General features: G+C 43.4%; 2 protein-coding genes across 3 annotated transcripts; both read left to right on the top strand.

The window, feature by feature from the left end:
- The first annotated feature begins 7 nt into the window (after window positions 1-7).
- LOC132265282 (uncharacterized) lies at window positions 8-649 on the top strand. The gene is made up of 2 exons (XM_059765866.1): window positions 8-157; window positions 230-649. The coding sequence occupies exons 1-2, from the start codon at window positions 138-140 to the stop codon at window positions 603-605; spliced, it is 396 nt and encodes a 131-aa protein (XP_059621849.1). The 5' UTR covers window positions 8-137; the 3' UTR covers window positions 606-649.
- On the top strand, window positions 629-13,533 carry LOC132265279 (transcription factor E4F1-like). 2 transcript variants are annotated; one of them, XM_059765859.1, is made up of 7 exons: window positions 629-1,053; window positions 8,151-8,270; window positions 9,814-10,319; window positions 10,838-11,365; window positions 11,651-11,822; window positions 12,152-12,487; window positions 12,606-13,533. In XM_059765859.1, the coding sequence occupies exons 2-7, from the start codon at window positions 8,160-8,162 to the stop codon at window positions 12,729-12,731; spliced, it is 1,779 nt and encodes a 592-aa protein (XP_059621842.1). In that variant the 5' UTR covers window positions 629-1,053; window positions 8,151-8,159; the 3' UTR covers window positions 12,732-13,533. The 2 variants fall into 2 exon arrangements, with proteins under 2 accessions (XP_059621842.1, XP_059621841.1); XM_059765858.1 differs by lacking the exon at window positions 629-1,053 and adding an exon at window positions 7,258-7,978.
- The last annotated feature ends 73 nt before the right edge of the window (window positions 13,534-13,606 follow it).

Genomic DNA, 13,606 nt, shown 5'->3' with positions numbered 1-13,606 from the left:
GAAAAGTCAAATCGAAGAAGAAGAAGAAGAAGAAGAATCTCCGTCTTTCAAGAGCTCAAGACCAATTCTTTTGTGCAGAATCAGTTTTATTTGGTCAATAAATTGCCTTTAGAGCATTTCCCAAGCTGTAGACGAGGATGGATCACGTTCTGAACAGGTAAAGCATCTCAACTTGCTCAATTTCTTGGGAAGTTCTGTTTGAAATTCAAGGGCGTTCTTCATGTTCCAGGAAACGTTCTCGCGAGGAGGAAGACGTCTCGATGGACTTTATGCCCCTCTCGAAGCGGATAAACAACCTGCATCTGACTGCAACTTCCCTGCCACAGATCTACGACAGCAGCAGCTCAAATTCCGAAGTGATGAATCAAAATTACACCCACCCGCCCAACAATGGAGTCTTCTGCTCTAGCAATCCAACGCCCGGGCCCTTCTACAACGTGCCCAAGGGACTGGAGATGCGACAGGAGATGCCCGAGTCGGTGCACATGTCAGAGTACTGCCCAGAGCTCAGCATTCTGGAGAATCCCTACTATTTCCTGAAAAATAAGCTGCTGTTTGAGCTGCACACGCAGCGACTGAAGCGCTCGCAGTGCTTCGATTTGTGATCTGGAATTTTGCGGAGAGGGAAATACATTTGTTTTGCGTGGAAGCCGTGGTTTTCCTGCCCCTTGGGGCGCTCTCTTGGCTGGCATATGTGCGTGCATGATGCATCTTGAGAAATGTCGAGTCCGGGAGCGGTCGCCTGAGGTTAGGCAATTGCGCCGTGTTCCCCCACCATGACAGCGTCGCGGCCATCTTTGTTGAGGGGCCGTGCAGTGTGAGTGAGCGGTGACAGCAAAAACACGGACACTTTTTTCACCCGGATTTCCACGGGAAATTGTGAGATAGAGCCAAGCGGGAGCCTCCGCAGACGCCCCCCGAGCGCCCGGACAGTGTGCCAGAGTGCGTGACAGTGCAGTGGAGGCGCTTCAGTGCGACGGAAGCCGAGCGGGGTCCCGTTACGTCGTACGTGGAGGCGCTGGCGTGAGCGAGTGCAGCGAGCGTCGGGCCGAGGTAAGTGCTGTGGGGCGCCGCCCGGGATGCAGTGTGGCGTGCACCCAGGGACACACTGGCGACGCCACAGCTGCCGCAACTCTTCCCAGTCCTGGTGTTTAATGAGGTGGAGAGGGAGCCCGAGTGGCGGGGGGAAAGTGGGGGATGCCAGTCAGTGGCGGAGGAAGGGCGTGGAGGAGGCCGTGCGGCCGTGGAGGGGTCCTCCGGAGAGCAGTGGCGGCGTCCGGGGAGGGAGCGAGACGCCGCAATGGCGCGCAGTGCGAGTGCGAGCGGCGCGTCCGTATATCGATTGCTCCTCTCGCACGCTCTTCTCCCTCCCACTCGCTGTGCAACCCCCTCCCAGGGCGATCGACCGTCGTGACACACTTCACGTGCGCCTCCTGAGCGATCCCGTGTCTCTTGGGCAGCCCGACTCCGTCACTCCGGAACCGTTGATTCTTCACGCTGAGATTTTGTCTATTGAGGGGTTCATCAGCGCACAAACGAGGGTCTCTTTTCTCACCTTCTTTTCAGAGATCAGAAATTAGCATAAAATTGCGCGGTTTGCAGTTGACTTTTTTTGTGTCTAGTCAGATAAAGGGAGCATTTGCATCCTTTTAGATTATATTATAAACAACAACTGTTGTTTTTTTTCACCATCTGAACGTTGGCTGAAAAACCAGTGGGAAATTGAGACGCAAATGAAAGAATATTCATTTAAAAATTATGTCTTACGCACAGAAAGAGGGCGCTCTTTCTGCCAATTCATAACAACAAAATATTTAAATATATCAAATATGGTGACAAGGTGTAGAAGTGACATAGAAAATACAATTAAACAGTCCAAGTGGAAGCAAATTAAGGTTAACATGCAAAAGAAGACAAAATCAATGTTTCTTCCTGTCGCGACTGTCTGTCTCTGGATTGATAAGACGACAACCTATAAACCCGCTGCGCTGATAAAAAGGTCTTTATCTCACTAATTGTCTTCCAATGTTTGAGAATATCGTTCCCTTGACCATCTGACGTCACTGCGTGTGCCACTCAATTGACCCGGAATCGCCGAGAGACGAAGAAAATCGAGAGAAGTCACGTGACGCGCGGATTGATAAACCCCCCGTTGTTAGAATTGAACTCCATAGAAAATTGCCACGTCAAGGCTATGTGTTTTACATTATAAATAATGTACAACAGCACATCGTGAAGGCACTGGGATATTTACATAATGAATAAGAGTTACAAGTATTCATTTTAATCACTTGAAGGCTTCCATCTCCGATGTGAGTTTGTGAACTCTGTCGTTCGCGTTCTTTGTTGGCGAGATTTCGCCTGCTCAGAATGACTGATGAGGGATTCCGGGATGATCGCGCGCGCGATGGAGGAGGGCCGGCGAGAGCACGTGCGAGCGCGGGCTTGGGAAGGGATGAGTGAGACTCCTAGGCTCAAAAAGGAGTGGGGGCATTAGTGCGATGTTGACGAAGTGCGAGAGCGAAGAAGTTGGCGCGCGATGAGTGTGAAAGAAGAAGGAAAGGAGATTTTTTCATCCCCACCCATAGAACAGCTCTGGTGTCTGCGACTTGCCGTCTGCGGCCCTCGAGGCTTCTTGTGCCGCGCGGCTGATGACCTCTTCTCGCAGGTCTTCTCGGTCCTTTCGGCGCCCCTCCGGACTGGCTCTGGCTGGCTGGCGAAAGAGGTGGCACAGTGGCACAGAGGAGAGGGAGAGATGTGTCCCTTTGTGTGCCATGTGCTCAGCGTCAGGTGGCGAGCGGGACGGCAGATGAGGGCGGGCGAGAGAGGGAGAGAGAGGACTCCTCGTGCGTACGAGACTCCCACACTCCGCGCCCCACCCCAAATTCTCCCTCCCGAGCGCCTTCTCCCGCTCTGCGGCGCTCCGCGGGAAAAATGCGTCGGCGGAAGAAGTGGGAGCAGCGGGTGCTCATGGTGGGGTGCAGCTGAGCCTCTCGCTTTCATTCATCGGGCCGCTGACGTCACGGGGCGATTGTGAATGATGGGCGAGATCAGTGACCCTCGCGAGCGCTTAGCGGTATTCCTTGTAACTCTCAGCCTGGCGCACTGAAATCTAAAACCCCTCGCAAGACCGCGAAAAAGGGTGAATGTTAGCATTTGCGAGTAATCCAGGGGGCGGTTTTGCCTAATCCCAGTTGTTTGTTATGGATTTGATGGTGTGCATATCTTTGACTGGCCTTGAATTGGAGAATTGTGTCACTTTAACTTTAATTCGCTCTTGACAGTATTTCTTAGACTAACTGACAGTTTAATTGGGAATTTTCCTTTACGTGAATAATGATAAAGCGGTTTTAATAATGCTAACTGCGAAGCAAAATTGCTGGTTTGATCTGGTTAGAATAGTGAGAATTCAATGAAAGATGACTAGAAATTAAGTAATTCGAACCAAATTTGAATTGTTCTGATTTAAACCAATTGATTGTAATTATGCAAATGCTTCAATTCTAAGCGTCTTTTCCCACTTGCCTTTGATTTGCGTTGAAGTGACGGAAGTTTTCGACACTTATCGACACGAATTGAGTGCCATTTCTTGTATAAACACAATTTTAGGGAGAAATATGATTGATAAAGACTAATTAGTCTCTCTAAACTGTCAATTTTTACTATGTGTTTTCCCTTAAATTGTATTAAAAAGGAAATTGCACGCAATTCGTATCGATAAGTGTCGATAAGCGTCGAAAACTTCTTGGACTGCTACGAAAATATATGATATTTTGATATTAGATTACAAGAAGAATTGAAGCCCTAAAGAAAATTCTTCTTGTGTTCTGGAATGTCAAAAGTTCGGCGGATCTTTGGCTCTGTGAGTCCTTTTCTGTTCAAATTCACTTGCTAAACTATTTGAGAAGTTGGTCTTTTCGGGTGGGAAACTCTGTGGCTTCTCCTTCTCTCCGGCGTTTATTGATGCTTTCGGGTGGGAGAAAGTGCGTGGTTATCAGCGAACGCGTGCCAGCTTTCCGGTCATCCACCACCACGAATCTTCAGCTGACACAGTGTGCTGAACGGTGGGGGTGGATTTCCCAGCGCAACACCGGCGCATTTGCGTCTCTGTGTGTTGTGATTTCCCTTGGCGGTCGAGAGAGTCTCAGAGGCGCTGCCTGATTGTGTGTCTGCAGCTGTGCAATGTCTCTGTTGTGTGACGGAAAATGCCACTGCGAGAGTGGCGAAAAGCCCAACCGCAGGTTCAATCAGCGCATTCGAGAGTCGAGGCATATATAAATGAGAAAAAAGGAGTGACGAAAAAGTTGCTGAAATGAGTGTGCGAGCGAGACGGCTGAGCATGGCAATGTTGAGTTTTCTTGTAACCTACTTTCGAATTCTTGACTATATGGCGGCTTTTATATGAGCCAACACACTTTAATGAGTGTCTTACAATATACAGACAATTTGAAATTGTACCTTCTTGCATTTTATTCTTTACCGAATCTCTTCGCTTCTCTCTCTCTCTCTCAATTTGTGTCTCTCTGAAAATGTCTTTCGATTAAATCTTAATGAAAAAGAGTGCCTCAAAAGACACCGTAAAATGTATGCAGAGAGATTTCTTCTCACAGACTGAAATCAACTTTTGTATGCATCAATTCTCAAAGAGTTTTTGTGTGATGATGATGAAGTGTATATATGAGTTTATGTGTGAATGACACAAAAATGGGGTTTTATTTTACTTTATACAACATTGTACACGTGAAATGAAAAAATTACGATAGAGCAATCATTTCAATGCACTTTTTGCCTTCGTGGAAAAAAGTATTGATGTTAATGTGTGTGTGTTTGTGTGTGAATTTTAAATTCTACAGGGTTTTATTCTGGGGATTTTATCTGAGGCTTTAAGTGAGTGAATAATAATTTAACAGAAAAAATCGATTTTGTAATGGTTGAATTTGAATTTTTGACAATTTCAAGATCATGAAATGTTAATTTGCGTTCACACACGGTTTTTTTTCGTTTTTCAGATCGACATGTTCGATTTTTGGGAATTGATTGAACTCGATAGATTACGTGACTTATTTTCTTTCTTTGACTTTTCTGTGACTTTTTTTTTTCTTCTGTGTGTCTCTGCAGACCTTAGGAATATTATGTTTGTTATTGCAAAACCCGTGACGATGATGTCTATTGCACGTTGGCTGTTTATTCGGAAACAGGTTTTACTCCGTGTTAAGCGAGCCTCAAACGCGTTGGAATAGGAAGTGATGAGCCATAAGAAGTTGGCAGTAAATTAAATATTTGATCATTGAATATTCACATGAGTGACTCTCAGTCAATATTAATTCGACAATCGACTGAGCTTTAATTCATAATTTGTACAATTCTTCTTTCCACGCTGTTTTATGGGGAGAATTAAATGATTTGAGTGCTTATGCACTAGCGTTCCTCAGTTTATATGTGAAGTAGGCTTTCTGGGGATGAAATGGAATAAGACAAGCTAGATTGGTTGATTTCTTGAAGTTAGACCAAAGCCAATATATCAAGAAATGACGAAAAAATCAAGAAATGCTTTAAAATTATTGTGTTTATTTTGGTTTTATTTTTTAAACTACCAATTTGTAAAGAAATTATGTTCTTTACTCATATTTTGGGATTTATTTTGTGCCATAAGAAGACAATTTCCATGATATTTGCATGATAATTTCATGGAATTTGTCACCAGTGGAAGAGCTTTATTTGCTCTTGGACCAATATTTCTTGGAGCTTCTTGAAAATTTATGAATGCAAAGCAATTTTGTACGGAAAATTTTCCTTCTTCAGTCAATAACGTGACATCGATAAATGGCTTTTGATCAATTACATTATCGAGTATTTATTTGATATTTCATTGATTTTGCAGCAAGAAAAAAGTTCACGTTTTGTGCTGTGGAAAGTAAAACACGCAAAGTTTGAGAGAAAATTGAAGAGAGGTCGAACTAAAAGGCGATATATATTTTGCAAATTGCACAATAGCTATTGAAGGTGGGTTGAATTGAAAATACAGCAAAAGAGAAAAAATTGCAGTGTTTGAAGAATTCCGTTTTTCTCTGAACATGTTGTATAAAGAAGAAGAAGAAAAAAAAAGAGATTTTCGAATTGAAATCACAAGCGATTCACGTTACTCTCTCCACTTTCTAAAATTTCTTCCATCGGCAAAGTGAAATACTTTTGTCCACGAATCGTTTTTGTCGTCGTGGTTGTGCAAAAGGAGATTTTTGGTGGGCATAATTGGGGTCTTGATGGACACCGAAGGGCTGTGCGGAGGTTAATTGTTTGAGATTCTTTGCAGTTGGGGCAAAAGGAGGTCGAAAAGCGGATGATTGAGTCGCGCTCGCATTTCGTTAAAATCCCAGCACAGCACCGTGAAAAAAGGCAGCAACAAGGCACATTTTATGCTTATTGCCTCAACACAACACACACACACACAAACACACAAACACGCACGTGAGGCCGAGAGAGAGATATTGAGGTGTGCAACGCGCGCGAGGTGAATTGACTGGATAATATATTGAGTGTGTTTGTTTGTGTGTTTGTGTGTTGGCCACATAATGTTGTTGGAAAGTTAACAACTCGGTGGAATATCACTTCTTTTCTTCTTCGGTGCTGCGCGCTTATTGTGAAGATCGAGACCAACACGAATAGGTCACACACAAACTGCTTGTGTGCTGTTTGACGGTGGGGCTCTTTTTCGGGGGCGCCTCGAAAGGAAGTTTTTGGCTTGTCCGGAAAGAGTGTTGGAAACTTGTGTGCCCGTTGACGAGTGAGCTTAAGCACTTTTATAGATTTGTACCCCACAATTGGTTGTCTCTTGGGCGCTGGTTTCTCTCTCTCCATTCGCGCCGTGCAAGAAGTGTGTGGCGCGTTTGGGACTCAGCGCTGGCCAGCGGCGGAGGAAAGTTAGTGATGGGAGGTTGAGTGTTGGTGGCGGAAATTGCCAAGAAGAAGTTCAGGCAGTGAGAGAGAAAAGAGGGTTCAAAAATCATATACTTTAAGTGTTTGGAATTCGGAGTGATTGTGGGGAAGAAAAGAGAGGGAGTTGCGCCCTCTCCAGGAACCTTTCTTCTGTGCAATCTTGATGAGTGGTGTGGAAAATCCATCCAGTGAAGCGAGTGTGAATATATTGAAATTCTCTCTAAAAAAAACGTGTTTCTTCGGGGAAATTCTCGTGCTGTCATCGATATAAAATATTTTGGACTGTTGATGATTTCTGTGTGTGGAAAAAATACATTTCTCGATCATCTCAAGAGTTGTTGTAAAAGAGACTTGATATTTTATTTCGCTCGAACGGCTTTTCATGTTGAAAAGAAAAACCTGTGTGGAAAAATTCATTGTGAGTCAGAGTGTTGCAATTTGAAAGGGAAGAAAAAGAGAGACAAGTAGTGAGATTATCTCTCTGTTTCCACGACTGTTCAAAAGCCAACAATACTCATTAAAATTTAGATTTCTTCACGAAAAATTCCAACAAAACTGGCTCATTTAAAAGTGCACACAATTTTGTGTCTGTTTTTTCGGATGGTGTAACGCGAATCTCTCCCGTGGACTCAATTATCTTCAGCAACATCTCTCAAAACTGTTGGTAGATGTTAAAGGAGATCTTCCAAGAAGTGTTTTGTGTATTAATGAGGCAAAAGTGCAGAACATTTCTCACAGTGATTTGAGTTTATAAGAGAAAGAAGGAGAGAAATATTAAATGAAATAATAAATACCAACTCATTAATTACAATAGTAAATTAAATTAAAAAGCTAACTGTTTTGGCGTTATACTATAATTTAATTTCTCTCTCCTGATGTGAGAAGAGAAGAGAGAAGAGAAAAGAGGTGGAAAAAGAAGAATATAACTGTTAGAATTTGTGTGTTGAGCAGCGCGTCTTCAACAGTCGATTTACAGCTATTCAACCGATCTTGAGACTCGCGCGATCCCCAAATGGAAATGGATGATAATGATAACTTTTTGGATGTGAGTCCTCAATTACAATTATCACACCATCGATGCATTTTTCATAATGCAATTTCCTTCTTCTTCTTCTCTGTCGCTGTGACAGAAGAAAAAACAGGAGGATAATTTTATAAAGTGCAAAAGAGAGAAAGAGATTTTATTAATAATGTTTCTTGTGTGTGTGTCTTTTCAGTACCAAAAGATGAACTTTTCTCCATTCACGACCCAATTCGCCAGTGCGATACCTGCAAATGCTGTGAATCAATTCACAGCGGCAAAATTTACGCAGAACATAACAACGGCCAATGGACAGGTAAGTTTGTATATCTTTCTCTCTACAAAAATTGTCAGGCAGAAAGTGCTGTTGTGGGAAAAGAGAGTCAATTTTGCTAAAGAAGAAGGAAAACTGCTTCGCACTTTTAGAGTGTGTGGCGTTTTTTTTCTTTCTTTCTTTCTTATAATTAGCCAATTGAAAAATTGACTTTCACTCTATAACATTTTAAAACATACAGTGGAGATTGTGTGAGTTTTGCGATGTTGTGTTTTAAATGGCATGAACGAGAAGAAGAGAATCGCTGCGTGAGTGAGATGGAATAAAACAGCACGATTTTATGTTACATGCTCAATTGGTAATGTGTGTTTAAAGAGACACACAGTGAGTGAGCGAGAGAGAGATGGAGACTTGAGGTGTGCGCGGTGAGAAAGGGGAGAATCAAGAGTTTCATAAAGAGTGTGTTTAGTCGACTTGTCTATAATGTTTCTAATCGTATTCAGCTTTTAATCAGAGTCGTGAGAGATACACTGAGGTTCTCATTTTGTACATACAATATAATGTCATGGTCGTCACAGGTAAAATCAATATTTTCTCACAACGCTTGAGAGATGGGGAATTTTGCTGGTATTTTTCTTCATGCGTTTTGTTGTAAATTTATTGACTGCACGGAGATCTTTTGCACATGCTGAAGAAGAGTTTCTTGCTAATTTGTTGAGGCATTTAAAATCTTGAGAGCGAGAATGAAGAACGATGATTCAGGATTTTTTCCATGGAATTTCGAATTATTTGGAAAGCCAAAAATATTCTTGTATTTATTATATTTTCTTGGATTGAAAGTGTACAAGAATGGCTTCTGTAAGGCTTACATGTAAGGTAGACTGTGTAATGAGTGAAATGAAAGATATTTTTTTTCACTCTTTCACTCTTTCTCTATACATTTAATTTTTCTGAAAATTTCTGTGTATTTCATACGAAAGCTTTCCTGACATGCATTAGAACCGATCATAGCCATCAGAAGTATGTCTTGTAAGCCATTACATTGTATCACAAATGAATACAAATACTTCTTAAAGGTCAAATCCCTTCAGCTAATGTGCAACGTAAGTGAGAAGCTATGAATAGAATTAATGAACTATTCTTAGTGTCCGAAAATAAGCACGCAAATGCTCTGCGTGCGAGAATTGCACTTGCAATTTCTCTACCCTCTCGATGGACGCCGGCGAGTAATGAATGGCCAGGCGGAGGCGTAGAGTCTCACCTCTGGTCGCACGTGGAGCGGCAGATGTTAGTTCGGCGAGTGCTAATTGATATCTTTTCTCCCACAATCGAATGTGAATATTGATGTGGGAATGCGATATTGAATTGATTGTGTGGTGTGTATGGGGGACTCCTTGTGAGAATGATGTGGTCCATTTTTCGCCGGGAGAAGCAGCTTGTGCGTGTGTGTGTTTGTGCGCGCGCGAAAAGACGCGTGCTTGAGATTTGGCGCGATTTTCGATGTGCGCCACACATTTTTGTTTGGGGGAAGCAAGACAGAGAGGGCATTTTCTCAGTGTTTCTCTGTGTTGTTTCGACGGAACAGGTGGTCGGATTGGTGTCTGGAGGGGATGGCGGAGTTCATTACCTCCGGCCGGTGGAAAGTGGGGCAGCGTTCCCCGGACAGACACAGACAACGACGACATCCAACAGTCTGCAGCAGACGCACCAGACACTCATCACGCTGCCCATCACGATGCCGGGCGCCAAGCCGGGAGATGCGCAGCAGACGGTGCAGATTCAGGTGGTGAATCCCAATCCTATTCAGCAGCAGCAGCAGCCCAAGTTCCAAATGGGTCAGATGCAGATCCCCATTCAGGGCCTGCAGCAGGGCACGACGGTGCTCACGGTGGCGTATGCGCCGCAAGAGGGTGACATCCTGCAGAATCACGGCCTGCCTGAGGGCATGACGGTGGTGGCGGCGCTGCAGCCGCAGGATCTGCAGCTGATCGCGGCGCAGGCGGCGCTCTCGCAGACGCAGCAGAATACTCAGCAGACCACGGGATCGCAGACGACAGAGCAGAGCGCCAAGGAGGAGGAGACAATCGTCAAGTGAGTTAACATTCCTGGAATCACAAAGACACATTTTTTTTAATGCTGAATTCGGCTTCTCAAGAAACTCCTGTCTTAATTCTATCTAGGAACTCATGATGAACTGATAATGATTGAATACTTGAACCCAAAGATTCTTCTCGGGTTATTTATGCTCAAGACTTTAAATTAAGGTTCACAATTGAACTATTTAATTTGATGTTTTGCGCATCGATTAGGACTGAAAAATCAACAAATCACCTTTCAATCTCTTATTAGATTGACTCATATTTGAGACCCGAAGCCGGACGTGCTTTCTCCAAAATTGCCTGTGTGTTGTTAAAGAGTGTTGCAAATTTGTTGAAATTGTTAGTGAGTAATTGAGCAAATATGTTGGGGCAGATTTGAAGAATAACAATTATTTATATTTATCATTGTAAAAATCTGCATTGCATTCAATGTAAAATTGCCGCAATTAGCATAAATTAAGTTGAATGCATAAACAATATATATTCTGATCTCTATTTGTGTGTTTGCAGGCCAATTCAGATAAAGCAGGAGCCTGTGTGGCAGCAAAATCCAGCGACATCGAGTGCCTCAGCCGATATCTCTGACTACCTTTCGCGGATTCCCACGCAGGAGTTACCGCTGCATCTGCATCACTTCCTCAAGTTCAACGCGGAGACAATCAAAAGGGAATCTCAGGTGGAGAATAGTCCGCTGAATGGGGCGCTGATCACGTACGAGTACGCCGGGCATCAGCAGCAACAGCAACAGCAGCAGCAGCAGGTTGAGGTGCAGGCGCAGCAGGAGTCGCACAGTCAGGACGCCAGCGTGGGCACGGACATTCAGGGTGACATTCCGGCCACGGAGGGTGGCGAGAAGGCGAAGAAGAAGAGGCGCTACAAGAAGAAACCACCGAAGCCGAAGCGACCGAAGCCTGGACAGGTGCACATCGCCACGGCGCTCGATGGAACGATACTCTTCTGCTGTCCGGAGTGCCATCGTGCCTATCCTGAGAAGGAAAATCTGGAGCAACACTTGTCCGTCCATAAGATCGAAAGGAGGTGGGTTTGTGTGTCTGACGCATGTCTGGCCAATTAGCCTGAGTGTTAAACCCTCATTTACGGTCGATAGATAACCAAAAAGCCGAGAATTTAGTTCAATTTGTGTCAATTTCTATTCTAATTATCAGGGGAAATGTCTCTTGGATGTGTTAAAAGCATTGTCACTCTGGATTCTTGAGCGTTTTTTCTCTCTCTTCTAAATTTGTGAAATGAGTACCGTTTAGTTGGCTTGAATAGCAATCAATGGTGATTCGGTGAATTGATTGATATTCTCTCTTCGTGTAGATTCATTTGCGACATTTGCGGCGCTGGGCTGAAGAGGAAGGAGCACCTGGAGAGGCACAAACTGGGCCACAATCCCGATCGGCCTTACATCTGCAGCGTGTGCATGAAGGGTTTCAAGCGCAAGGAGCACCTCAATCTTCACTTTGTCATTCACAGTGGAGAGAAAACTGAGGTGAGAAGCTGAGAAACTGACCTTTTAGAATGATTTCTTGTTGTCAAATCCTTAAGTTAAATTTTCTAGCCGGCTAAAGAGTTTTTAAGGACCGTCTAATGACATCAAAATCAAGAATAAGGTCACAAAAATGTTCTACTTTGGATGAGACTTGACAAAACGGATCTTAAGAATTTGGTGATGCATTTTTATTAGGTTTTAGTTCAAGTTAAAATGTGTTTACGGTGAACAATTTAATCTGATCGAGTTGTATTGATTCAATTTCAGTGCTTTTTGAGCTCTTGCATGAGAGATGATTTCTGATCACGTGATTTTGTGTCCTTTTGCAGATCTGTGGCGAGTGCGGGAAGGGCTTCTATCGCAAGGATCATCTGCGGAAGCACGCCAAGTCGCACGCGATGAAGCGGATGAAGGAGGAATTGAGTGCGCAAGCGAGTGCTGCCGCGGCGGTGGCTGCGGCCGCGCCGTCTGCTGTGACGAGCACCATTGCAACGTCAGTGGCAGGAGTTCCGGCTGTGTCCATCACGGCGATTCCGTCGATGTCCGGGCAGAGCTCGCAGGACGCTAGCGGGGATTCAGAAATGGGATCTGCAGTCGATGCAGCGACAATCCAGACTTCCATTGCGACTCCGGTAACTTCCGCCACCAACACAACAATCATTCACGTGAGTTTTCTGGGTTTTCTGCTATTGTTTGAGGATTTTGGCCATAGAATATTGCGAATCTCTGGGGGGTCTCTTAAGTTAAGAGAGTGGTTGTGAAGCTTTGCACTGTCTTTCGCAGGTACCAACAAGTAACAACACAACTCTACCTGTTCAAATTCAACTTCCGCAACTTGTGGCCACGACGTCTGCGGACAATTCCTCAGCGAGTGTTGTTCTGCCGCCGACGTCGGATTCTCTCATGTAGGAAAGACAGCGAGAGAGAGAGAGAGAAAGGCCAGAGACGAGGCTTGGAATTAAAGGGTGGAAAAGTATAATGGAGATTATGGTTGAAAGACAAGGAGAGAAGAATTTTCATACAATATTGAGATATAAGTGAAGATTTAGTGGAAGCTTAATTGAATATATTTTGATGGTAATCAAGTGAAAAATGTTGCCAGAAAAGCTGGCTGTTTATATTCAGACATCTTTGTATAAAATTTATTATTAAATTCTCTATTTAAGTACATTTAGAAAAAAAAGAAAAAAGCAGAGAGAAAATTTTTTCCTATCTGAATTTTAGTAGTATTGTATCATCAGCAGAATTTTTATGTATTTTTCAAACTTCTCCCAAAAAATGCAGTGAAGCTGAAGAATTACAAAAGATAAAAACACTGTTTTTTTGGCTTAATTTTTGAATTCAACACATTGTGTTTATCTTTCAATTTATGAGATTTTAATTTATCTTCCCTTTGAATTTTGTAAGAAACTTGTGGAATTTTGTATTATAAAATTTGAAGCAAAAAGAAGCGTGGGAAACTCAAAAGCTCCAACATTCCAGTAAACTTTTGGGCGCAACATTGAGAGCTTGAAGCTCTTTTTTTTATATCAAGTGTGTCTAAAAGTTTCTAACGTTGTAAAACCCAAGAGAGAGTGAGAAAGAGAGAAAACTTTCGGCAGCAAAGACAAAAGTCTCGAAAGGCAGACAAAAAAGAAGAAGAAACATGAACAAATTATGTGAAAGTTGATATAAAAGCTCTGTAAATAAAGTTTATATAAAGTCCATGAGAAGAAAATGTGTGTGTTTGAAGTCTCTTTTGCGGCGCAATTTGCGATTGCATCTCTGCGAGGCCGCAAAACCAC

Source organism: Phlebotomus argentipes, unplaced genomic scaffold, assembly GCF_947086385.1.
Source record: "Phlebotomus argentipes unplaced genomic scaffold, Phlebotomus argentipes genome assembly contig_2, whole genome shotgun sequence".
NCBI classification, from domain to species: domain Eukaryota; kingdom Metazoa; phylum Arthropoda; class Insecta; order Diptera; family Psychodidae; genus Phlebotomus; species Phlebotomus argentipes.
This window is presented reverse-complemented; position numbering and strand designations above follow the sequence as displayed.

Bases quoted from the DNA above. Each gene is read 5' to 3' on its own strand.
- LOC132265282 (XM_059765866.1), top strand. From the start codon at position 138: ATGGATCACGTTCTGAACAG. The intron at 158-229 runs GTAAAGCATCTC...TTCATGTTCCAG, and splicing joins ATGGATCACGTTCTGAACAG to GAAACGTTCTCGCGAGGAGG.
- LOC132265279 (XM_059765858.1), top strand. From the start codon at position 7,946: ATGGAAATGGATGATAATGATAACTTTTTGGAT. The intron at 11,366-11,650 runs GTGGGTTTGTGT...CTCTTCGTGTAG, and splicing joins GTCCATAAGATCGAAAGGAG to ATTCATTTGCGACATTTGCG. The intron at 12,488-12,605 runs GTGAGTTTTCTG...TGTCTTTCGCAG, and splicing joins CCAACACAACAATCATTCAC to GTACCAACAAGTAACAACAC.